This window comes from Nyctibius grandis, chromosome 1 (assembly GCF_013368605.1).
Source record: "Nyctibius grandis isolate bNycGra1 chromosome 1, bNycGra1.pri, whole genome shotgun sequence".
Lineage (NCBI taxonomy): Eukaryota > Metazoa > Chordata > Aves > Nyctibiiformes > Nyctibiidae > Nyctibius > Nyctibius grandis.
In genome coordinates this window covers 50,930,173-50,956,612 of record NC_090658.1, presented here as the reverse complement: position 1 = coordinate 50,956,612, position 26,440 = coordinate 50,930,173, and the positions used below count along the sequence as shown (strand labels likewise).

General features: G+C 36.6%; 1 protein-coding gene across 1 annotated transcript in view; it reads right to left on the bottom strand.

Annotated features, from left to right (window-relative positions):
- Positions 1–26,440, bottom strand: part of PDE10A (phosphodiesterase 10A) — a 204,881-nt gene that overhangs the window by 13,660 nt on the left and 164,781 nt on the right. Inside the window, exons 11-20 of the mRNA XM_068402835.1 lie at positions 24,549–24,691; positions 22,256–22,348; positions 21,418–21,604; positions 19,837–19,979; positions 17,757–17,840; positions 15,604–15,754; positions 12,352–12,507; positions 8,957–9,129; positions 6,361–6,472; positions 1,778–1,858 (exon numbers count right to left, since the gene is read on the bottom strand). Coding sequence (XP_068258936.1) covers positions 1,778–1,858; positions 6,361–6,472; positions 8,957–9,129; positions 12,352–12,507; positions 15,604–15,754; positions 17,757–17,840; positions 19,837–19,979; positions 21,418–21,604; positions 22,256–22,348; positions 24,549–24,691 — 1,323 coding nt within the window. The remainder of the gene's footprint in view (positions 1–1,777; positions 1,859–6,360; positions 6,473–8,956; positions 9,130–12,351; positions 12,508–15,603; positions 15,755–17,756; positions 17,841–19,836; positions 19,980–21,417; positions 21,605–22,255; positions 22,349–24,548; positions 24,692–26,440) is intronic.

The window sequence follows — 26,440 nt, the reverse complement described above, 5'->3', positions numbered from 1 at the left end:
ACAGAGACCAACTGATCCAGTCAGCCAAGTGAGAGGAAGAGCTAAGTACAAGCTATTCTCATCAAAGATGAGCACTTGAGGCAGAAGTAGGAGAAGTTAAGTTTTTTCAGAGATTACATGTTTATACAAATCCTTATTTCCTAAACATCATTCGTCATTTAAACAAGGTATTAATGCCTTAATTAAAATCCACATAGAAATACCCATTAATGCTTCTTGTTAGAGTCCAAGGAAATGGATGATAATGCTTTATTAAATATTCTTCAGTCTCTACATAAATATAGGAATGGTTACTTTCACAGAATTATATGTCCTAAATCTCACATTTTGCTGTAACATTGTTGTAAGATACAGCAACTACAACTATACCACTGAAGTTGGCTTTTAACATCCTATTTTGCTTAATATTTTACTGTTATACTGTTAAGAAGCATGAAATGGAGCACAAAGTAGAAAAGAATGTGATGAAGACAATACCTGGAACAATACTTACTGCGTTTTAAAGGGAAAAAAAATAGCTTACTTCTTAGATCCATGCTTTCACTCCATTAACTCAATTTCTTTCACAAATGCCAAGATAACTACATACTATAATACTCTGTACTTTTCAAAATGTTAAAAGATTATTAATTTAGTGTGTGGAAAAAAAACAAATGCAGAAAAATGTTTCTTCTCTTTTTGGGCTTATACTAAACATACAAATTTAGTAAATTAACTGCTAATTCCTCACTATAATAAGCGTAACAGTTTTTATGCTAAAATATGACAGAGCATATGGAGTAAAGTGTCAGAATATAAAAATTTCCACAGTCTTGCTTACCAAGTAATTAATCTACAGTAATTTTGAGATACTTTGTCATTTCTAATTTATTTTAAATATTATGCTTAATTTCAGAGTTCGTTAAATGCTTTGTGACAATTAAAGCATCAGAGGCCATTGAAATAAAAAAAAACCTTACACACATACATATATGTACATGAATGGACAATGGACAATTTAAATTTCTTTTTCTCTGCTCAGATAATCAAAGGACAAGCTACCTTTTTCATTTACCCAAAAAAAAGTTAGTTCAAAGACCTTTTTTCCCTCTCGAATTTATGTTTACAGAATACCTATTTTCCCTAGGGAAAGCATAAAAAAAGCAGTAATTTCTGCACATTTGTGCACAGGAAAATCAGTACTCAAAGACTTTGAAGAGCAGACAGTTGAGGCTCTTAGAAATACACCTTTTATTGCTTATCCTCAAGAAACTCTTCACATAATTCTTCTTTTTTTTTTTAGGAATGTCAAAAAGCAGTGTTTCAAAAGTTAGTTATTCAAAAAAATAAAGAAGTAGTACTGGTCTAAAATTACAAATATTTCAAAATCTGAACCTGGATATTTTAACCAGAAACAGGAGACGAAGTTCATTTTGAATTCAGGATAAAACAGTGAAACCTTTTAGCTAAGGGCTGAAGCAACCACTTACTAATTCGAAAAAGTGTTATTGACACTTCTCAAAATCACAGGTGATTGTGGTTTTAGCTAGAGTTCCAATTACAAAGAATGGAACAGGTGACAACAGCAAAGAGCACATTGTCATTTAAGTCATGTCTTCGAAAACAAGTTTTCCACTGCTACTTAAAAAAATTAACCCTGTTTTGCATGCAGAACATAGAATTCAGCAGTCCACATACCCTAACATCAAGTGAAATATTCACTAATATAAAATGTTTTTTCCATACATGTTTTATTAACACTATAAAACATGTATCATTTTACAGAGAGAGTTCATACCTGACCCTGAGGGACTTCATCTTTCTTGTCTCTGTCCATCATAGGAATAGGTTGAATACCCGTTTTCTTCATTTCATCACCCTGGAGAAAAACAGAGCCAGAGATCAGGAAAACAAAACTCAAGACTACTGAGATCTGAATTAATTTCTATCTTCTATTGTATGTCAATCTAAAAATCCAGAATTTAAAGTAATGTGTGGTACCAGTCTACAGCAATCTCAGAAAACTGACTAAGGTGGGGCTCATTTTACACATTCACCTAAATGATAACGTAAATACCAGATCCTGAAATCTTTTGAGTCAATGTACACTCATTTTCCTTGTTTCCAAGGGCGTCTTCATAATAAAAAGCAACTGGAAAAATAAAACCAAATAAATAGTTTTGTGCTATTTTGTTTTGTTCATAGTTAGTCTCATCTTTCAAAACATTACCTGTTTAAAGCACTATAATACAATGACCAGTAGAACACAACTCACCTGTTCAAGGAAAAGCTGAGCAAAACAGACAAATTTACAATGTGCCCTCTTTGTCAACAATCCAGTCTTTCTGACCATGCTGCTTTGAAGAAGCTGCCTGTCCAACAGCCTTTTCTTTAAGTACGTTATCCCTCTACGTTCATAGGAGGAATACTGGGAAAGATGCAGTATGTCCGAAGACCAGATATATGTAATGTACGAGAGAAAACAGTCTCCTTATATTTCACCCATTACCAACAGAGCAGCCAAAACACATTTCTGAGTACTAATACTATGCCTGAACACAATTACTCCACAAAAATCTGTTAAGTACCTGGCTACTTTCTGTAACAAACTGAAGTTTTCCAAGTCTTATGCCTCAACTGTGTTGTCAAAACACCACAGATGTTTAATCTTGAGGTTATAAAGGCAACTACAGCCGTAGCAATGTTGCTTTTTGCTACTGCTCGTGTCTGAGATTCCAAAGTCAATGTGATCTTCAAACTGCTAACCTTATGCATCGGGTTTGTGTGGTGAGGTTTTGGTAGTGGGAGGGCTAGGGGGGTGGCTTCTGAGAGAAGATGCCAGAAGCTTCCTCCATGTCTGATAGAGCCAGTGCCAGCACTGAGGACTGCTATGGGGAAAGTTAACTTCACCCCAGTCAGACCCAATACACCTTAGTTAGGGAGAAAGTTTATGCAGGATAACTGCTCGTACAGTATTTGCTTATCTGTGTCCTTTAATGTGAGATTCAGCTTACATTAAAGGACACAGGTTTAGCTATCTGAAAGCTTGGGATGTTCCCTAAATCCATGTTCTATGTTTCTGCTACAGTTAGCGAAGGCATCTCCAGAAGACAATATATTACATCTTTCTCGTAAGATTTTATCAAGCCACGTTTCAAGTGTCAACATGCCCTTCCAAGTGAGTATTTTGGCACCTTTACTCAAAGAGAAGCTTGCAATATAATAAATTGATTCTGGTCTGAGCAGAGCATCTTTTTGTTTGACTGCCTTGCAACTATCTTGAGTGGAGAAAAGATGGGGGCTTCTAGAAGTCGATCACCTCTTGCATATTTGGCCTCAACATCACATATTAACTATGATCCTGCTCAATTAACCAACAAGAGATGTAATCAGGAAGCTATTTTTGAATTGGTGTCTGTACTATTCTCTCATATCACATATTTCTTTCACCAAGTAGTTAGAGAGACTAGAATCATCAAATCTGTTTCTGTTAGACATTTTACTGTTGAAAGAAACAAAAGGAAAGATCTCCTTCCTCAGCTGATAAAAAAAGATGCCTGTAACAATTCCAAGCACAGAAATTCAGTGGATTGTTATTTAGGAACTGTAATCAAATTTTGGTTTTATGTGCCCGCAGTAAATAATATTTAGGGTTTTTTCCATTTGCTTGAAGTACTGCAATTGATTGATCCAGGACTCTCTGCAGCTAACAGTCTCAATGGTAAGAGCCTCAACACTAAACCATTTAGCATCATATGATTTTAAGCTTCTTGATTAACATAATATCAAGTGCCTGAAAAACAGGCTTTGAGGAAGCTGTCCAGCCTCTAACTCATTATGCCAAAACTCAACAAAGCTCAGATTTATGTTCACCTTTTCACCTTGAGAGAAAAGGTATCACAGAATCACATAATGGTTTGGGTTCGAAAGGACCTCTTGGGATCATGCAATCCATCCCACACACCTACCCCAGCAGGATCAGCTAAAGCAGGTGATCCAGGACTGTGTCCAGTCACATTTTGAGTGTCTCCAATGATGGAGACTCCACAACCTCTCTGGGCAACCTGTGCCACTGGTCGACCACCCTCACAGTAAAGAAGTATAACATTTAGATGGAACACAGCACTAGAAACACAAGTGTTTTCTTGTGTTCAGTATGTGCAACCACATACATGATACACTGTTGTAAAAAATACTGCTTTTATCCTCATAGTTATCATCATGATCAGAAAGTTAAAAGTTGAAATTTTAAGCAAAGAAGTTTGTATCATGCTTCCAGTGCAGCTATAATAAGTGGCTTATGAGTCTCTCAAAAAAATACTGCAGGAAAGGTTTTAACAACTGCCTACTGTCTCATACGTCACAAAAAAATCACAGCAGACAAATCTTATACAAGCTTGTAATCCTATATAATTGATCACCAAACGTATTATTTTGCTGGAGTTGTAGCACTGTGGGAAAGCTTCATGCTGAGTGATATCAAGGTAGATCTTAGCTGAAAACACTAGCTATACTGGGCTTTGTTCAATGAAAAAAGATGAGTGCGATATACCACAAAATTGCTGAAATCTCTTCTGCAGTCATTGTTTAAGTTAATGATTACACAAAGAAGAAATATTATAAAAATGTTCTGATTAAATCAACATATTAAGATTATGAACTCAAGTAGTAATTCGAAGCAACATTTTATCCTACTTTTAGAACTGTAACCCAACCATTCAATCTAGTCAAATATACCTTTCTAGATTTTACCTTTTTTCCCCATTAAGTAACAATTTCTGCAGTGAAACACAATCTAAACTTCCTATTGGTTTAGCTTTCCTAGGATTTTCTCTACATGTGTCTCCAGCCTTCCAGGGTCCAGAAGCATTTAGACCTGTAGCTGGATTTGTCAGCCATCCTGACTGGATCACAACACAGCCAGCTTCTGCCATGCATCAATTCACCTCTTCGTTAAGATGATTCAGTAAATCACCAATTACAGAACTAAATTTCTGTCAATAACTTCTAATTTACATTTGCTCCATGAAGTAGCAATATAACAAGATTCACCTTTATTAACTCATCCTTGGATTACAAAACAGGTTAAAGTCTGGGCAGGCTCAGTTATGTCCATAATTCCATCTTTACTACTGTTGAGTCGGGAAAATAAGTTTGATCCTTCCTTCTCCACTAAATTCACAAGTTTTGCATTAAAAAGTCTTTACTTCTAAGCAAAGAAGTTAAGTATGTAATCAGTGAGGCACATCAACATTATACCTCCATTATATCACTCATAAGAACACTCACTTTTTTCCAGTGCTGACATTTTAGAAAGTGAGTACTGAACTAGATCTTTGAGCTTATACCGTCTGTATTTTTCAAATATTTTTTAGTAGTCTGAGCTGTTCTTAATTAAGAGAACAAGAACACATGAATACAAGAAACACCCACATGCTACGCACATCTTGAATTTCATAATGAACATGCAACAGGCAGGACAACAATCTCCACACTATATGCATGCTACATCAACTCTGTGGGTCTGATTTCCATTTTATACCTATGCAAAACAGAAATGAGCCCACTGAATTCTGCAGACTTCCACAGGGCACATAACAGAAAAGAACACTTTATGATACACACGTGCAATAGTAGTTCTGAAAATACAGTGTATCTTCTAAAATTGCATAATTCAACTCTATGCAACACACTCAGAATTTATTCCTTATCCCTAAAGTAGTCACTTCCACATTAAAAATTAAACTATTAGAACTTTCACGCCTCAGCGTAAGACACGTGAGAGATTGCATCTTTATTTATGAACATGATTACATTAGCACAGCTCAATGCCTCCGCATCTTATCTGTGGAGTAACTTTCAGTATATGATAAAATCAGCTCTCTCTCAGACCCAGTTGTTGAGCTAACTCACAAAGAAGATTCAAATGGTCGGATCAGAACAGTTTTACAGTTTGCCATATTTGCTTTAGCATTTCCTGGACTCATAGTACAGCTTTATAAGTGTGTTTCAAGGCAGCTGACCTGGAAGCTGGTTTCATATTTTGGACTTCTAGAATACAAATAGATCCTTCACAAAACTACAGTTAGTGACTCAAAAATCCTTACAGATTTTCTTCTGTGTTCTGTTGCTTGGTCACTTTATCTTAAGGCATACTTTCTAAATTCATCTTTAACAGAGAGAAAAAATGCTGCCTGAAAATTAGGAAGCTAACTTAGCTCTTTAAATAGCTTCAGAGTAAACAACAAAACACGTGCATGCAGCAATGAACACTCTTTAAATCAAGCACATTAAGGTATTGATTGAAAAATACTTATGGTTGTTTTTTTCTTCCTACGTACTTCCATTTATAAAGAGAGTAAACAAAAGAAACACACATACCTCAGCCCAGAACTCTGCATATATATCATTGGCCGTCAGTCTGGTAACTGGCCACAACTTCGTTACAGAACACAAATCACAAGCAGTCATCATCAGACCGATCACTCTATCTCTAAAATAAAATAACATTAAATTGTAAGTTTGGTAAAGAATTAATGATCACACTGCGAAGTTTTTATTTGCCCTTCCTCAGTTCAATCAGCAGCGAAGTATATTTACTACAAAATTTCTCCCACCTTGCTTGTTCCTTCCTCACTTGTTTATGATTCATTGGTAAGGCATCACACAAATTGTATATTATATTCCCTCCAGTATTCCCTGCATTGTTTGCAACCAGAGTTCATTGACCATCCTCTGCACAATCACATCCACAGAAAAGCACACAAGAATGCCTGACTGTTAGAACACTCACATGCCCCTCCTTAATTTTCTGAAAATAGAATACAAGTCTATAAAAAGAAAGATGGCATATTCTGTTGCTGCATTTCTTTCTGTTCCTTAAAGACAAGAGGAATACATGCTCCAGAAAGAGGAAGAAGTAGTTCTGAGTCTATCTCAAGGTACTCTGTCATTGCTTTGTTGGAATGAATTCTAACCCTGAAAGAACAAGGATCCTACACAAAACTCTGTCCTATACACTGACAAACCTGTTCACAGAATAACTGAACAGCATCAGTAGGATTATAATTATTAGAATAATGCACATACAAAAAAAATCTTATTTAAACAGTTTTCTAGCACTTGTCTACTACCCGTACCTATGGTTTATGAATCTAAGTTTTATAAAGAAAAGTGGCAATTTAATGAATGAATTCATGTGTTTTTCACCCAATGAAGAATTTAAGATGACGCTTAAGGACATCTGCATCTTTGTTAATAATGCCTATTCCATGAAAAAAGCAGACAATTTGCTAACGTCCATGCCACTGTGATGGCAGTCATTAAAACTGTACCAACAGGCAAATATATCAGGGAAAGTACACAAATACACAATATAATCAATAAATGGCAACGTGCAATTCCCCCGAGTTAAGCAAGAGGATTCATCAGCTATGTAAGGGCCAACTTTAGCATTCCACTGCATGTACAGATACCAACTAGAGGCCTTGGATTCTTTAGGTACATTACAAACTGATGTCCTATCTTTGGGCACATGGCTTTGCACTGAAAATGCTTTGAGGGCAGGTAAGATAAAGAAAAAAATAAACATAACTGAATATTCAATCACACACTAAATATTTGTGATACTATTTAAATTTTGTAAACCCTAAATTCAAGAGTTCTGTTAAATTTCATTCTGAGATTATCAGGAGCTACTACATCTTTGTCTTTTTAAGATGTAGGGGTTTATTCACAGAATCAATCAGGTTGGAAGAGACCTCTGGGATCGAGTCCAACCACTGCCCTGACACCACCATGTCAACTAGACCATGGCACTAAGTGCCATGTCCAGTCTTTTCTTAAACACATCCAGAGATGGTGACTCCACCACCTCCCTGGGCAGCCCGTTCCAATGTCTAATGACCCTTTCTGAGAAGAAATTCTTCCTAATGTCCAACCTCCCTTGGCGAAGCTTGAGGCTATGTCCTCTTGTCCTATCGCTAGTTGCCTGGGAGAAGAGGCCGACTCTCACTCCACTACAACCTCCCTTCAGGTAGTTGTAGACTGCAATAAGGTCACCTCTGAGCCTCCTCTTCTCCAGGCTAAACAACCCCAGCTCCCTCAGCCGTTCCTCGTAGGTCAGACCCTCCAGACCCTTCACCAGCTTGGTTGCCCTCCTCTGGACTCGCTCCAACACCTCAACATCTTTCTTTCTTCATTCAAGGCTGATAAGCTTCAGTTCTACTCTGGGAAATAAGCTTATAAGCTTTTAAAAACTGCCCTTCCTACATTGTTGTAATAATTTATTCAAAACTACTGGCAAAATCCTGTAAAACTCCTCAGAAAGAATACCCAAGTACCAAAGTTCCTTTTGAAATCAGTCATGACTCAGTATTTTCACACATTACCTCTCTCATTTTTCCCTGCATTAGATTAATGACAGGATCCACTTTCCAGTAAAGAAGCTCTGAAGGGCTGCAGGAGCACTTTAACGAAGCCTGTTATGAGACACATCTCTCATCCAGCATGCACTATGTTTTGCTTACGTGGACCGAGAGCATCATGTATTTATGAATAGGAATATATGCACTTGTATATTTTTAAAACTTAGAGCTATCTTAATTCACAAAGGTTGAGATCTGAACAGAATTCTTTCTGAAAAAGCACGCTGACAGAATGATAAAAATATTGACACAAAAATAAAACTAAGTAATTATTGCACTACACCTTGTTCCCCACCACCTAACTGCCTGAGCACTACCTTTCCTCTGCAGATGATCTGTCACTGAACTGTGCAGATGACATCCAAAGGCAGTGACATGCAAATATAAAACATTGGAAATTACTGTTACATACTTGAAATTTTACACACAGCTGGTCTTAGAAATCTCATATGTAAGAAAACTACTGTGTACACGGAATTTTTTTTGCAAAAATAATGTTTTTCATTCTAGGACTAATGCCATAGTGAACTAATACTAGTTTGCTGCTTTACCTGTGTGCTTGGTTCTTAAGGTTTAATCCTCCTGTCTGATGCAGCTCTTCAAGCTGTTTTCTATTTCCAAAATACAGGGCAAGGTCTGTGGCAATGATGGCTTTCCGGATGATCTCAAGTACTTGCTCATATTCGCTGGAGCTCAGATTGGAGAAGACATTGTGCCCTTCCAGCTATGAAAAAGTAAAAAACCAATAAAAAGCACAGGCTCTAATTCTGAGATGATTTTAGTCTTTACTTCATCAGACAGGTCACAATGGTTTCACAGCCCAATGAAAATTTTTGTGGCAAATTCAAATGTTGACAGCCTGAAATGCCCATTTTTATCTTTCCTTTTTAAATACTGTCATGAAACCTACGACTAAGCCACTGATTTAGTTTCAGGATTGCTCCTTCTGAAGCCTAAAGGTATTAATAGAGAAAAATGCTAGCTTTTTCTTCTCTAATTTATAAGCACTACGGACACAGCACTTCCAGACAGTATAGCTTGGGAACTTGTGATTCAATCCTGATCCAGAGTACTGCATTGCCAAGTTGGTAAACTGAATGTCTGATTCACTCAGAAGTACAATTTTGATACTGCATAACACATAATATGGATAAGGAAATATCCAAGTTAAAAGTACTAAAATAATTTTGTTTTTCATAGTGTTCCAAGTGAAATGTGCCTGAAATTGTTGCCTTTACTGATACAATTTTCTCTATAGAAATAAAGTTAATTACAGTATTTTAATGTATGTGAACATTTAGGGGGAAAAGCTGCTTTGTTCAACCATGAGTTGACTGACTCATAAACTAAAGACAATAGTTTTCACTATGGAGGCTCTGGCAACATGCCACTGTCATCCCTGTTCAATTTCCATTATGTATTATTGCGCATTTAACTGACAATATCCATGTACTGTGATCGCTCATTAAGTTATATCACATTTTGAAAAGTCAACACTATTTGCTGTCTCTAAGATTTGGAAAACAACTTGTCAAAAATCTTCCCAGTGTTGAGAGGAAACAGAGAAAAATAAGAAAGAATAAGCTAGCCATGTCAAGGTGTGCACATTCACAAAGAGAAAATACTATTAAAATATATCATATATAGATGTGTTTTGACATTTAATTGGCATTTGGGCTGAAGCTCCTAAAAAGTTTCCCTGACTTTTGTCAAGCATTTACATAATTTGTTCAAAATAAATCGCCGTGGTACAAACAGGCTTGGTTTCTCTCACCATCCGGAATGTAAATGTCATTTTCCAACAGTTTCACTTGGACAAGTAGATTTATTGTGAATAATGAGTAGAAAATACAATCTGTCTATGTCTCAATGCTCCTTTGACAGACTCCTAAGTCATAGAACATGATATTTAAAAAAAAAAAGTTCAGAACACTTTAACCCATCATCAACACTTTGGGAGCAGGAAATGACTACCACTAGTTTTCATTATTTAGGCTTTTGGGGACCTTCTCTCCCTAACCTTGCTGCCTAATCCACGAGAACTGGCTATTTGTCCTAGTATTTAAATTATTGTAGATTCTGTTCTGTAGGCTTTAGAAGCTGCACTATCAGACAGACCACTGTGTCAGCTTCTGTTCATACTACTAGAAAATAACTGATTCTGTCAAGCACTGACAGAAGCTGCCATTTCTGAGCATGTCACTTGGGCTTTTGAGTAGTACATACAAAACACAGCTCCTAAGATTTTATTCTTTCCCGGCTAAACTAAAGCTATTGAATAGAATCCTCTGTATTCATAAATTTGGTGTACACTAGAACTGCAGGTGGATGAGCAAAGCAGCTACTAAGTTTCAAACAGTGAAAAATTACTGAAGGTTACTAACATAAAATTAAAACTAATTGAGATAAAGCCTAAAGGGTTTGGTGGGTTGGTTGGCTTTTTTTGGTAACAGTCCAAGAATTCAGTAAGGCTTTTTGATTCAAATAAAACCAGCAAGTCCAAAAGGCTGCTCTAATCTGCCCTTGCTGCCAATCACCACCCATGGGCACCTCTATAGCCCCGACCACCTATCTGCCTTTCCTCACTCACACTGAAGGCCAAGGCTAGGAGGTAGCAGGGAAGCAAAAGGGTTCCCTGCCGTCTTGGCAAATGGGACTTTCTCCGATTACAACATTTCTGCAGGAAAAATGCAAAATGGTTTTAGATGAATGACTAAAGTCTTCTTCACATAGTCATAGTGGGACAGAGAAGTATTAACGACTGAGGAACTTGCTCACTGTGAACAAACTCACATGAAGAATGAATACTAGAAATCTCATGCCATACCACCACTGAAGGATTCAATTACATCCTCCTACATGGAGGAGCATTCAGAGATAGAGCTTCCATTCTCTGATGAAATGTATATGATACCTAAAACCACAATCACAAGATGTGCTTCTGAATACACTACAGAATATGTATTTTTCCTAAAAGGTGATTAGGTATTTAAGAAAATAAATATCTTCCCCCTGAAAGACCAGAAAGAAAGAAAAGTTAACAACAAATTAGTGGCACAGTAGCATGGACAGGCTGTGCATTGAGCGTGTGCATGGTAAACTAAAACCAGTGAGCACAAGTATGGTATGGACTGGCAGTGATTTCATAGGTGAGAGTTCTCACTGTTCTAATTGAGCATGAAAAAATCTTCACTGGTGAGAAAATATCTATGTGTCAGTAGCACACTTGGATTTCCCAAAACGTGTTTGCCTGCTTTCTTGTAGTTTTCTATTCATTAAACATACAGACACATTACCTCATATTAGGAACTCTCTTTCATAGAATATTACCTCACTCAGGTTTTTTTTTATTTCAAATTGCTGAATAACAAAAAGCACATGATAACATAATGAAACAAGTTTAAACTTTTCATGCGTGCAAAATTAACATTTCCTTCTTCATGCCACACATTTAATGTTCACAGAATTTATTACAGCAGGTTTTCAAGCTTCTCATACAAACTTTTGCCAGTACTTGAGTTTTTATTCAGGATGGTTGAAGATTTCGTTGAAGCACACTATGCTGGACATATCTAAGTAAGTGAGAAACTGATTTTTCATTTTCAAAGTTCCTAATTCCATATGGCTATAGGAAAACCCCTCATTGACCCAGAAGCTAAAAGCTCCAAAGGAAGGCCATAAGCAAAGACCTTCAAATACACAATACTTTTTATAACATCAAGATTTTGGGAAAGTCATGTTTTGCATGATTATTGAATTCTTGGCTTGCTAATTGTGGAACCCGGCTTGCTGTAATAAATCTTCCACTCTTGTAAATGAGCACTACAATCCAGAAATTAAATTAAGCATGCTTCACAAAATCAACCGGGTAATGATGCGACTCCTGTTTCCACCACTAGGCTCTACTGCACAGACGATACAATTTCAAGAATTGAAATTGTCCTACCTGCAGGATGGACACAGTCTGTGAGAAGTGGTGCTGTTCCATTGTTGACGTGGAATAGAGAGCAGCTAAGGGGTGATCAAATTTCTGAAGATAGCTGTTGCTGTAACCTCTGTGATCCAGGTCATGACACAAGCATGCAACTAAAAGACCTTTTCGCTACAAAAAAAAAAAAAGAGATAAACATGAAAAGTAAGATGTATTTCCTGCCCCTAGATGTCACTCTCTTCCCAAAATACTGTAAGAGTAGTGCTATGCTTACACTGCCTTCAAAAAGCACATGGAGAAACATCCTTAAAATTGCGAGAAACACCAAAGTGAGGACATGCTGAATTAAAATTCTCAGTTCAATTGTAATTCAAACCTTTTATATATTATGAATTTAAAAAACATTGTTGCACAATCACATCTATTGGAGGGATTCTGCTTCAGGAAAAAAATCTGAGTTTTAAACAGATTGTCTGGTCATCCACTGAATCCTTACCATGTTTATTTAAAAAATTAAAAGTGCAGTTATTGAGGGAGAGGAAACAAATAAGATTGTTTGATCTCCTGGTCAAGGCAGCTGCACCAAAGTCCAATGCTAGACCTGCCTCTGCAACACTCCTAGAAGACACTGACCAAGTCTCCCAGGTGAAACTTTTCCTAGGAAGTCACGAATGTGAGCCACAGAAATGCTGGACAATGGCAATTGCAAACAAAGTAAGATGGTAACCAATTTTTTTATTTAATTAACTCTTAATATCCTGAAGAAATTGAGTCCCTGAAATCTCTCTTTCAACACAGAAAATATGTGAACATTTGCAAAAGTTTTTCACACAGCAGGTGCGTTTTGAAAACACATTCATTAATGTTTGTGAAGCAGTCACTGTTGGCATGGAATATCATGAAAACGTCTTTATAGACTTAACAGCTCTGTCCTATAGTTGTTTCTGATGAGTGTTCAGTAAACAAGGACAAGGCTATAAAATGAAGCAGAAAAAGAATACTGATTAACCACCTATTAAGTGAGCAACATCCAACCTGTATACTGTACTGAGGAATGTACTGAGGAACATGATTCTGTGGTAAAACAGCAAACAATGATGCAACTAAAGATTTTACCACAAATATACAATGTGCAGAATTAAGGTTGTAGCAACCTTAACTGTATTCCTGATTTTAAGACCTTCACTTTAATTTTAAATCCTTCACTTTTATTTTTAATGATGTCTTTTCAATATTGCATCTTGTGAAGTACATTTTTAAAAAGCACATAATAAAACAGATGATGCAGCAGCACACGTTCTCACGAATCCTCAGCACAAGTGGAAGCCTTAGGAACATAACACACACCTACATTACTTGAAGTCATGCAGTAACAGCTGTAGGAATCTGGTATCCCCTTTTCACTACTGTCAGGAGGGGCAAGACATGTAACCAATAAACTTGAAAAACAGTCTCTGACAGCAAAAGAAAGATGAGTCTCAGAATCTTTTGTGCTACATGTTAGATCTAGTGGGCATAAGCTTTTCTGTCCTTCCCACACAAGTTTAATTCTCCTGTTGCATCCTTTACAACCTGTGTTTTTTCCAGTCTTAAAATTCTCACCAGTCTGTCCCTTGAACCAGATGATTCTCTTGTCCCAGTCTCCACGCCCCAGGAAGTCATTCTTGTCTCAGTCCTTCAGGATTATACAATGTCTAATCCCAGTACTCTTGACCTTGTACCCATTGTCCCTGCTTGGATCACAACTCTTTGACCACTGCAAACTGCTGGATCTATTTGTCTTTAGATCAGAGTCCTCTTTACAGTGTTTCATGCTTCTCTTCCCATCTCTAAGTCTATCGAGGTTCATGTCATCATCCCTCACCTGAGACCAGCCCATCCTAGTTCCCCAAACTTTCCTTCAGGAGTTTCCTGTGTTCTTGTTGGATTCATCTCCAGCCTCAAGAAAGGAGATTGATAGAAAGAGCTGGAACAGAGACTGAGATAAGGCATTCAAACAGGTGAAGGCTGGCTGGAGTTTGGCAGGGAACAAAGACTGTTCCCGCCTCTCTTAAACAGCTGCCTCTTTGGCTGTCCCTGTCTTTCTTAATCTGCATCTCCAAAAACATGGGGCTTACTACTTGGTTATTACTGAATGTTATCACGGCTTTAAATATTCCCTGAGGCTGCAATCCACAGATTTTTGCTGTTAAAGGAATACTGATTTTTTCGAACTTGTACAGCTTTGCCAACTTTCAGCAGATGCCTGGCAAATGCCACTTTCCTATTTCAGTGTCAATTTTCAAGTCCCTGCTTTACAGCAGAATAAACTAGACCTTTTCAAATGAAAGACCATCAAATTTTATTTTACTCTTATACACTGAGCAAAAACTTGATTTCTCCTCGCATATTTCTTTAACAGAGCCAAACAATTTTGGCTGAAATTTCCCCAAATGAATCAGTTTGAGGAAGTCACAGAGCTTGGAAAATAACAGCCCAAATGGCTAGTATTTGGCAAAGTTATACACAACTGAAAACAGGTTCTCCCAGTCAGAAGTTTCAGGTAGTATTAACAGTAGACAGCACTCCCAGTTGCATCTACCATAATTCAGAAAAAAAAACAAGTGAGTTCTTCATAGTGTATATTAACACTTAACCCTTCTAAGCCTTCCATTTTTATTATTACAACTTTTCCAGTTAGTAATCTAATTAAAGTCTCTTTTTTTCCCCAATTTTTTTAAACACTATGCATTTATCTTTAAAATATGTACACGAATGCTAAGGAAAACTGTTGTATAATGAAAGTTAATCAGTGAATTAGCACATTTGTTTTCCTTCCATCCTTTCTACTCTTCTCCTTTACTCACATCTCTGCAACACCAAGTCCTTCTCCCTTGTCCTCCTATTCAGGATCTCCCAGATCGCACAGGGTTCAAGATCCAGAGTGTTTCCCTCCCCTCAGTACAGGTATGACAGTTAGTTAAATAATTGAAATAAAGACTGTGGTTGTAAGCGAGCAGGGAGAACCTCAAAATGTGGACATGGACTTGTAGTAAATCTGCTACTGCTTCTTCAGTTTGCAAACCTGAAAAACGTGAAGGAAACACTAGGATTAGAAATCTGAATAATTCTCCTTCCTCAAGCTTTCTACTCACACACATTCCTCTGCAGGGACCTTTATATACACTCTGCCCGACGGGACAGCAAAACTCCAGCATAGAAAATGTACTTCTACAATGGCTGATACCTCTGATGAGGTCTAGTAACTGATATAGTCATCTCACCTACCTCTAGATCAGTGAAAAGCCCCTGGTTGTTCTGAAGTATGGCATACATGCAATGTGCAACAGTAACTGCATGCTTCCAGTTGTGGTAGGGCACACGGCGATAATTCTTCTTTACGGACATAGTAAATCGGCATAGCTTTTCAAGTTCAAAGCTAGAAAGAAATTAATTTTGTCAGAGACAAGAAATAAGAACAGGAAAAATAACCAACAGAGGAGAAAAGATGCTCTTTGATTTACTCTTCTTGCTAGGATTGACTCTCATTGCAGATGACTCATTGATTACAAGAGTCATTCAAGTTTTGGCAAGGACAGAGGAGCGTGAATACCTGACAATGCTCTTAGTTTAATCTATGAAGTTCTGGAACATAAGTCAATCTACCCAGCTCAGGCAACACAATTGCATAACCTTCCCTGCTCCCAGAAACTTGAAGTGGGGTTTCTTTAAATCGTTATCTATTCAACCTGCCAAACAGTGAAACTTTGTATCTAATGGACAAGTTGAAACCATCATTTGTGATCAAAACAGAAAACTACTGTTTTTTAAGCAAATGACACAGAAGAAATAATCCTGTTTAAATTAAAATTTCAGTCAAATGCTAAATGCATAAGTTGTTTTGAACAAAAGAAGTTGAGATGCTCCATATTGACATCATGAGAAGAAGAAGATTTTACTTTTTCCAAGATTTTAAGATTTTCTTCCAGTTTGGCCAAGTGAACAGAAATTCACATTTCACTGTTTCTTTATTTTTCATCAAACAATATTTTCTAAGTAATTGCTGGTCAACCATGAAAATGCCCCAAATCTATTGCATTTATGAGATTATTTCTTAAATAATTATTTTAAATATTTTTGCTGTTAATATAGATAAGTAAAACAAATTTATGATCAAGAGTATTTTCATTAAGGTAATACTAAAAAGCGGTAATAAAGTAATTGTTAAGTTTGGTTTATGTGCTCATCAAAAACACCTCTGAGAGAGTTCATATGCTGTAGTACCTTACTCTTCAATACATTAAAAATCAAATTTTAGTCTTAAAATAGTTGTACTTGTTTCAGAGGGTTCAGAAGTTTTGTTCTTTCAGAAATTAAATACAAGTCCAGTCCCAACAGCCTCTTTTTCAAATATTACTCTCACTTTTGTTTCTTTAACTTTATATGTGAAAGCTGAGACTCATTTGAAAACCGTGAAGTAGATATCAATTCTTTCCCATCAAAGTTAAATCTTGAAAGAAAGAGACTGGGAGATAGACAGGGAAGAGAACAGAACTTAGCTGGAAATTTGAACCCCAATCCAGCATCCACAGCCATTCATTCAGGAATGGAAACAAGCTATCTACACTGAGTGGCAGAGAACTGCATTTAGAACAGTCACCCACTTAGCAGTATTGAAGAAGACAGGAGAAAAACTCTCAGGCTTGACTGTATGCTTTGAGGGCATGGAGATTCATCCAGTTACTAAGATGAAACAGTCACTAGCAAATGTTTCCCAAATGTTTTTCCTTTTTGCAGGGAGATACTTTCCCTTTCAATTGCCCATCTGTAGATTTTTTCCATAATTCATAGCAGCTCCTTTCTTTCAGCAATGGGACAGACTTAGCCAAGAGACTACTGATCTTAGTAATGATAATGGACAATGAGAGAAAGGACAATAAATGAAACATTTCATCTGAAAATCATTCACTTCCGTAATTAATGCACAATGATGTCGATAATTGATTTATTTAGCAAGATAAGATCTAACCTTGGATTCTTTTAACCATATACTACATTAATTTCAGCAACTATATATTTGAAAAATCAGTATTCATGGACCTTCTCTCCTTTTTTGGCAAGAGTGCCTTTAATATCTTCACCATGTTCTATGTGAAAAGCAATCTCATCTCAGAATCAAACAATACTTCTATATATTGAAAGGACAACTGTTTGGATGATATCATTAGTTCTTTCACCTGGCTGTTCCCAAATTTTATTAACTGAAGATTAAGAAGCTGGGTCAAGAAATCCAGCCTGCTTATCATAGCCCTGTACAGACCAGACATAGTAAATAACTCCAAAGACAATAAGACCTTGAATTAGAAAATAATGATCTCAAGGTTTCCTAATAAACAAACACATAAATAATAGAATTAAAGCATAAATTGTGTACTTCATACCAGGCTGTCCCACAGGACTGGTGAACCATGTAGACAAAAATGGCAGGCCAGACATCCTCATACGGACTGATATCAAAGTGGTATCTAAGAAGAAAGTTTCAACTTAGTAAGGACAAACACCTTTTCATTCATATTAAAAGGAAGTGAAAAGGACTAGGTAATGTATATCCAACAGCAATCACTTGTTTCTGAATATACACAGAAAATTGACTTTGCAGGCTATGTTTTCCAGCCTTGCAAGTGAATGTATTTCCGCTAAGGTCAACAGAACTACGCTGACAGAATCACAGAATCATTTAGGTTGCAAAAGACCCTTAAGATCATCGAGTCCAACTGTTAGCCTTTGGCTAGCCTTTGGCTTTGTGTAGTTAACAAAAACTTAAATCTTTATTTAAGAATCCAGTAATGTACAAAAATCTTTGTTCTACAGGGATAATGAGAGCTTTGCAGGCACTCCTAAAATATTCTAGACTTTCCTCCCAGGAACTGTAAAGATGGTGTCTCTAATAATATATTTACTGGCTTTTTTTCAATAATTTCTGTCATGAATTCTGTGAGATTCGCTCTAATTTTCATAGAGGAAAAAGTCAACTTTTACTGGCTAATAGAAATTAAGCCCAAACTCCAAAAATAAAACATTTAATACTACATTTTTTTATGTTTCATTAGCTGAGGACTTCTCCCCTCTCCCAATATCAACATTTAGGCCTAATATTATGGACCCACTCAGCAGAACTGTTTGTCCTTCGATTATTAATTAACTCCTTTCCCTGCACCTGCTGTGCTGCAAGTCTTCTATTTACTTTCCATTGAACCCAGCTAAACGCTTGCACGTACGTGCCATACTGAACAGAACAGCAGGTGCAAGAGAGCTGAAGGTAGCTGAATTGCTTGGAAAATGGTTAAATGTATTCAGATTGCTCGAACTAAAGGATGTTAATATAATTTAGAATGAAACCTGTCATCTTGGCAAGTAAAAGTCATTTTTGCTGAGGAGGTGGGTTATATAATATCAACCAACAAAGCACAAGAAATTGTATTGCAAAGAATAAGCTTCTATTAGGGTGTAATCCTGCAAGCTGCTAATACTCTGCCTTCTAAGCAAATCACTTCAGCATGTAATGAACTTTAACTGTAAGCAGCCCCTATTAAGCATACACTTGCATGCATGCTTTCCTCGCTCATAGCTACAATGCTCAGCACCTGACAGGAGTGAGGGAGCTCTGGAGATTAGGTTTACAAAGACAAATTAGATTTTGTGACTCAATATCATAGAGTTTTGATTTTAGGCACCTGGTCACTACAGTAGAATTTATTGTCCTGGGCCAGAAAGAGTGATGAAAAAATGAGACGAGTCCCAGTGTTAGCGTTGAGTGGAGACTGACTGATAAAATACAGATAGAGGTACATCTTCAGCACACCGCAGACCCTTGAGAGCTGAAAGTAATTGAATTATTTCAGAGAAAGCCTAAGAGGCTGGATGGGAAGTCCTCCTCCAAATTTAGGCCGCAAATCTAAACTCCCGCACCTGGGATTTATAACCCTGAATTATCTTCAGAAGTTGAGAGATCTACATCCATTTTCCAAATCCCAATCCCCCTCGCCAAACCCAAACCACACACAACCCAAAAAATCCCACGAACGAGCTGAATCGTTTATTCTAAAACATATACAAGGGGATGAGATCATGCATTTGGTCTTAACTACTGATGCTCCAGCTCAGCCCGCTCTCTGGCTCCGAGATGTTGGTGACTTGGGACTATTTGAAAGAAAGCTCATCTCTACAATCCTTAGATACAAACTAATGCTGCTTAAAGCAATACTGTAGCTACCCATGCCTGAGGAAAATGCTACCATTCTGAGTAAGTATTATTTTACATCTTTGATAGGTAAATTTTGTTCACAGGTCATTAAGTATAACTAAGTCTAAGAAAGCCACAGATAAACCTCTATGATTTCGAGACAGTTCAATAAAAAAAGTGCTGCCTACAAAACCCTCCACTACACCTAGGAAAAAACAAATTTTTTTTCCACAGACTGATACAAGATGCAACTGTCACTATATGAGAAAAATACTTACAGTTCAATATCTTTATAAATATGTGGAGGCAGTGTACAGTGCATGAGGTTTTGCCACTCTTCTGCTGTACAAACACTGTGGTAGGATAGCTTCTCCATCGTCACACGGTAAATACACTCTGAATGGCGAATTCTGTGGTACATCTGAAAAAGGGAAGTCATTCATTAGTGTGAAATTTTAATAAAGGAAAAAACATTTCTCTCATGTATTCAAGCACTTATTATTAACATACACATCTGCAAAAATGTTAGTGCTTTTGGCTGCTCAACTTCACACATCAGAAAAGCGACAGATTATATGAAATTCAGTACTTCTGGAAAATTGGGCCTTCTATCACATCATTCTGCATCTACTTTGTCAGGTAAATATCTAAGGCTCAGCTGATTTTTCACTCCATCTGAGCTCTCCCAAGAAAAAGAATCAAAGTTCAGGAGTTAGAAACAGAGCTCAGTCCCTTGCAATACGCTAACAGAAAGAAAACGGATAACAGGGCACAATTCATATTTTGTGCCAGTGCATGAATTCAGCTATTAATTGGTACAAATAACTGCTACCTATGCACAGTAAAAAGTACATGAGATGTTTATCATACCTACATTACTATGCAATAACTGTGAAAAATAAGAACAGTTAATTATTGTGAGGTTCAGACAGCTATTGCAGACACGGCATGGTTTGTAAACAAGTGAGGCCACGATTTTGCTAGTAAAGATAATCCTCTGAAGCAGTATGCCCCGAATAGTAACATTCACCATCTAAAAAGAGTGAACTCGCACACAATTGAGTGATTGCATACTCCCAAGTTTCATTTCTATGCAGGCCTTTCTACTTGCCTTGAGTCATGTGGAACAAGTTTAAGCAATTGTTAGTAAAATTTGCTGCCCCAGTATACTGACAGCATGATGCTGGTAAAATGGCTTACTGTAAATCACCAGGCTTAACTGGCATTGCGTTGTATCTTACCTCCCATGAATATGACACATTTCTTCTGCATTGCATTTTTATTGCATTTATTGCATTTTTATACTTATATAGTAACGATCATTAAATTGTTTATGCTTCCTATAGGAATAGTAATTTTTGTGATGATAAAGGGTTTGAAAACAAAAATAGCCATCCACTCTTATCTAGCAGCATGGATAATTATGAGTATATAGCACAGCATATAAATGTATAAATTGATAACTTTGAACATTGAGCATACGAAATCGAGAGAATATATAACATCTCCATCCCCCAATTTAACTTGTAAAACATGTGATCTGAATTTATAAAAGTAAAAAAGAGTTATACTTTCTAATGGAAAAGAGAAGACAGATATCATTCACATTTCAGAGCTTGCTTTCTCAGTTTAGCTACACGAAATTGATGTATCCAGAGTACAATTATTTCAGAAAGCATCAAATGAATCCCTATCATCCTCTTAAAATACAATTATTCAGCAAAGAATTCAATTATTCCTGTTTCCTCGTTAATTCAACGAAACAGACTTATGAATCACACTAATAATCTGGAACATCAAAATCATTCTAAGTCTTCTGCTTATAACCAAGGGCTTACAAAACTGTAAATAAAACTTACATTAGCACAGTGTAAAGCTAAAGCACAAAAGACTGCAAACATTTTAAAGTTGTTCTCATCAGTTTTAGAGAAGGCACTTCCACTTATTTTGTTCACCATCTGCACAACACCTATTACACTTCCTCGGCTTACAATAGGCATGCACAGGATATTTCTCGTTGTGTAGCCTGTGTAGAGGTCTACTTCTCTGGAGAGACAGAAAAGAGAAAGGAAAAAAAGAAAAGAGTGAATATTATTAATTAATACCTATTCCTTGATTCTCAGAAATGTTGACGTACAATATACTAAATAGTTTTAACGTAGATGTAATTAGTACCTGCAAGAAGTTCGCCTCCAAAGCTCTCAAATATTTCCATCTACCGTGTCATATTTAGAAAGAACTTTTTAATCCTTTAATCTCCATTTGCAAGATAAAGAATTAATACTTCCTCAAATGTACAGTCAGCTTATTCATAAAATTAAAGCATACATTCAGGTACTTAGGCATGCTATTTGTTAGTGAACTTTTTTTTGTCCCCTGAAACTAATCAGAGCGCAGGGAGGCTAATAAAGAAAATTAGCAAAAGAAAATTAGCAACAGTCTACCTAACCAGGCAAAGTTCCATAACAAGAAAAATAACTAAACTCTTCTCCATTATATTTCTATTTGTTAAAAATAATACTTTTTATTTGTATCTTAAAAATACCTCCAATGGCTAAAGCATTTAAATAGATACCTATAGGTTTTCTCCTCATCAGATGATCACAGCTCCATGAATGCATCCTAATATGAAATTTAAGTAGTAAATTTAAGTAAGTTTTGGTGAGCTATCTTCCCCTCCCATGAATAACATCCTACCTGTTAAAGCGTGGATCTGCATAGGCATCAGGGATGTTAAGGACTTCTCCTGTTCTTGCCACTTGACCAGCTATTCCTTTTTCTATAGAAAATCTGCAGAAAAAAAAAAAAATGTGTGTTAGCCACAATATGAACTATCTGTACAAACATTTTTCCAGTGGAGTCTGTCTTGGGCATGGTAATGGATATTTGTTCCCAACCAGCGTCATTTTGAAGCTTTCAGGAGAAAAATCTTACAAGACAACAACTAATAGTAAATGATAAAATAAAAAAGCACATACTAATAGATACTTTCTGAAAACATTTAATATAGCTACATAGTTTAATACAAAATATGCCATAATATGACCATTTTAGTGACAAAAATTTGAAGTCTTCAATAACCCTGGGGATTATGCCTAATAAACATTACATTTGTACAGAACCTGAGACTTTCGTTTACCTTTACAAGCTATTGATTTTATCGTTGCATTTACATATTCATTGTTTCTTTAGACACAGCACAGGCACTACAGAGCTTGTTTCTTCAGGGCGGGGGCAAGTGGATTTGGTAAAATAAACTTTGGAAAAAGACCAGTAGAAATTTCAAAGCTAAACATCATACGCTTTGCCAGGTACACTTCAGAATAATTAGTTTGTTTTATCTCATGACATGCAAACAGTGCCATGGTACTAACTGCATTCCTTAACCACCACAAGAAAGTTAAACAGAGCAAATACATTCTGGAGTTGAACCAGAAAAATCTACGAGTCTGTCTTGCGAGGAAATAATTTTCAATTCTTTGACATAAAACAGTTATGACATACAAGCACGAAAGAATTTGTGGAGAAAAATAAGTAGGAAGAATCACACGTGGAACACTTTCATATCTAAATGTACCCTGGTTGTATCCTGCCCCCACTGAAGTTAGTGACAAAGCTGACAGGATTTCACCCTGTACACTCAATTTTAAGTTAGTTTCTTCTGCTGCTTGTTATGATAGATATGTACATCACATCAACTTAAGGCTCCTTCTTGATGACTGACTCATTGTCACTTTCTTACAGATATTTAAGTTGTACTTCTCTTTCATTATATAGCACCCGTTAAATGGCTCACACCCTTGCACTCAAGAGTCAACGTTTCAATAATTTTCATACAGAAAAGACAGAAAGTTATAAGCAAGAAAAACAATTATCAAGGAGTATGAATGTGTATGTTAAAGGAGGACACCTTCTTTAATTTACACCACCTCCTTGCTTGTCAGTATGTAAATTGCACCAATTTTGACTCCTTTCATTCTCACTCACACAATGTAGTAAGTGGGAGTAAGTTTGTCTAAAGGAGTCTAAGTGAAGACATGAATCACATCTCATATTGGCCTAAAACTTTAAAAGTCTAAGGAGGAAATAAAAAAAAAAATCTGAGAAAATCTATGCTGAGTATTTTCACAAAATTTTTGTGCAGGATATTTAGTCACGCATTTCTTTCTTTTTAAGAAGCTGCAGATTTAAAACTTGTGTGTCTTTGAAAAATCTCGATCTGTATCTCTTAAGGATTCGTAATTTTTGGAAAGTAGAAAATATTATGTTTACTTTGTTGTTTTGCTTCTTTCATTAAAAAAAAGTGCTTATGTGGAAAAATTATGTGCTTGTAACATGAAGCAGCAACACACATCAGTTTTAGACAGAGAATCCTATGTATTCATTACGAGCCCATCTACATTTTCAAATTCATCACCTCATGCATACTTCAGAATCACAATTATTTAAAAGTTTTGAAAATATTCTAAATTCACATGAGAGAAAGTAAAACTAAATTACTGGACTTGAAATCTTCAAAATCAATGACCAGTCCATACTAGATTCTACATATGCCTAATCCATCCGTAAGAAGTAAAAATTGTGATTTCCTTGCTTTGGATGTGCTTGAATCTCACAAATTTCAATTCCTCTTGGGAACCCTCTTGGGAAAAAAAGTCCCATACTGACAGACTATGGATTAGGTGCACCTTTACCTGCACCTTTACCTACCTCAGACACCTCTGTTTTTTTCCCAACATGATTTCCAAAAGGACCGCCTCCGGAAGACGGCATTTCCAGGAGTGACGTTATAGCTTCAGAGACGTTGTTTCGATGGCACTGCAATGTCATTCCCAGAAGTACTACCTTCTGGAGGCGGGTCCTGGTGGGAATGATATCACAGTATGACAAGTATTGTCAGGGTACCTGCAGATAGGCACAGAGACTGGGTAATAAAATGCCTGCACATCTGTAGTTACAATGAAACTGCATTCTTCTGCTAGCTACTCACCTTATTTCTTTGGTCTTCTTGAAGACAGGTTTCCCATCATTTTCTTCTCCAATATCAAAAAGGTCTGAATACAGCTCCCTATTTTTGTGGTCAACCTGGAAGAGTGCACACCTATCTGCATTCACCAGGTTTTTTGCATATATCTATAGACAAAAAACAAAACTAGAGTTAACGGTCATGAGTTAGATTATCTTCAGTCATTTATCTGATAAAAACATAAGTCCCTAGAAGAAAAAAGTTTTGAGAAATTACTCAGTATGAAAATCTGTTTGAAGGAGTAGCCACCTTCACAGCAATCTTTTAGGGTACAATTCAAAATGAAAGTGTGTCTTTTATTCAATATTTTTTTTGTAAATTAGAGTGTTGTTCTCTTTGAGAAACGTGTGAATATCTTTAGTGTCTTGAATGTTTGCTAAAAGAAAAAAGGCTTTCCTATTACACTGTTTTTCAAGTACAAGGAATGCTTTTCAAAAATGGTACCTTTCCTCCTTCTATGTTTAGATATTATTCACCTTTACTTGATTTTAAATGGATAGGATTTAGCAAGACATAAGAACATTTTTGGGCTTTTGTCTTTATCTTCAATGCAAATATATTGGTATGGAATATCCAGCAAAGAAAGCCATAACAGAGAGCCTAGTGTTTGTTTCTGAAAAAAAGCTAAATGTGCCTGTAATACATAACAATGAACAAATAAGGAAGATTAGAAGTGTCATTATGGATTGCCCTATGCAGCAGTATAGGTAATGGCTGTGCCTTCCTGATGCTAGGGACAGCTCTTGCACAAAAGTTGAGACTTAGTTGTACATGAACTAACCAAAGCCCACAAGATACCACCCCTAGCCAAGAAAGTACCACAGTACAGCAATAGACTTGCATAGTCTCCAGACTTTGAACCAGGTAGTTTTATCTTAGCAAAACTAACTGCCAGCCAGCACTGATTGTCAGAACAGAATCTTGTCCCAGGAACACAGCAGCTCTTTGCAGAAATGTTTCTCAGACATATAATAGACTTTCTGAGAACAAGAGGAAAGAGTGAACCAAAGTTGAACAATGATCACTGTGTTAACTTAAGATGTCATACAGTCAGGTTCAAGAACCTGCTCTACCCAATTCAGATACATCTCCTATGTTTCTTATCTGCTCAGAAAGTATAGTAACCGCATGGCAGAGCATGATCGGAGGTAGATCTCGCTTAACTTCTTAAAATTGTGTATAATAGCTATCTAGTGATTCAGCCACAGAAAGAGGCTGACTACATCTTGGTGGTCAATGCATGCAGGTTGCACGTCTTAAGAATTCTCAAGACTTCCATATGAATGAATTAACTTCCCCCCTTGTCTCATCTTTCAAAAATAAAAACAAAAACCTAAAATATTTCATTTTGTATTAATGCAAATAGACAAATGTTAGACCTTGGCAGAAAAAAACCTGTAAGACAATAAATCATTAGTTAGGAGACTCTAACCCTGTGTCGTATGAGCTGTGTAATGGGAACTGCACAGAAACCGTTTAGACCAACTCTACAAAATTTGGAGGGCCCTCCCCTACTGACAGGATCTGTGGCTGGAAAGATTCTGTTGCTTTCTACTCCATTTGCTTCATCAGAGGAGTAGAAAGTCAGGGAGGTTGCAAGCTAAGAGGTAATTTTTGTGAAATATTTCCCACTTTAAAGATCTCAACCACTCACACCATCTATTCCTTTGCTCAAAACACACTGAATATGAACTGTGCCAAAAAGGACAAAAGGTCCAGGTTCAGAAACTGTATTAGATTTCTTTATAAAATCAACAGCACAGTGTTGATTTTATACAATTAAACTTCTGTGTTCTAATGCATATGACTCACGAACCTACCTTGGTCACAACTCCTGCTTTTCAAAAATAACTGCT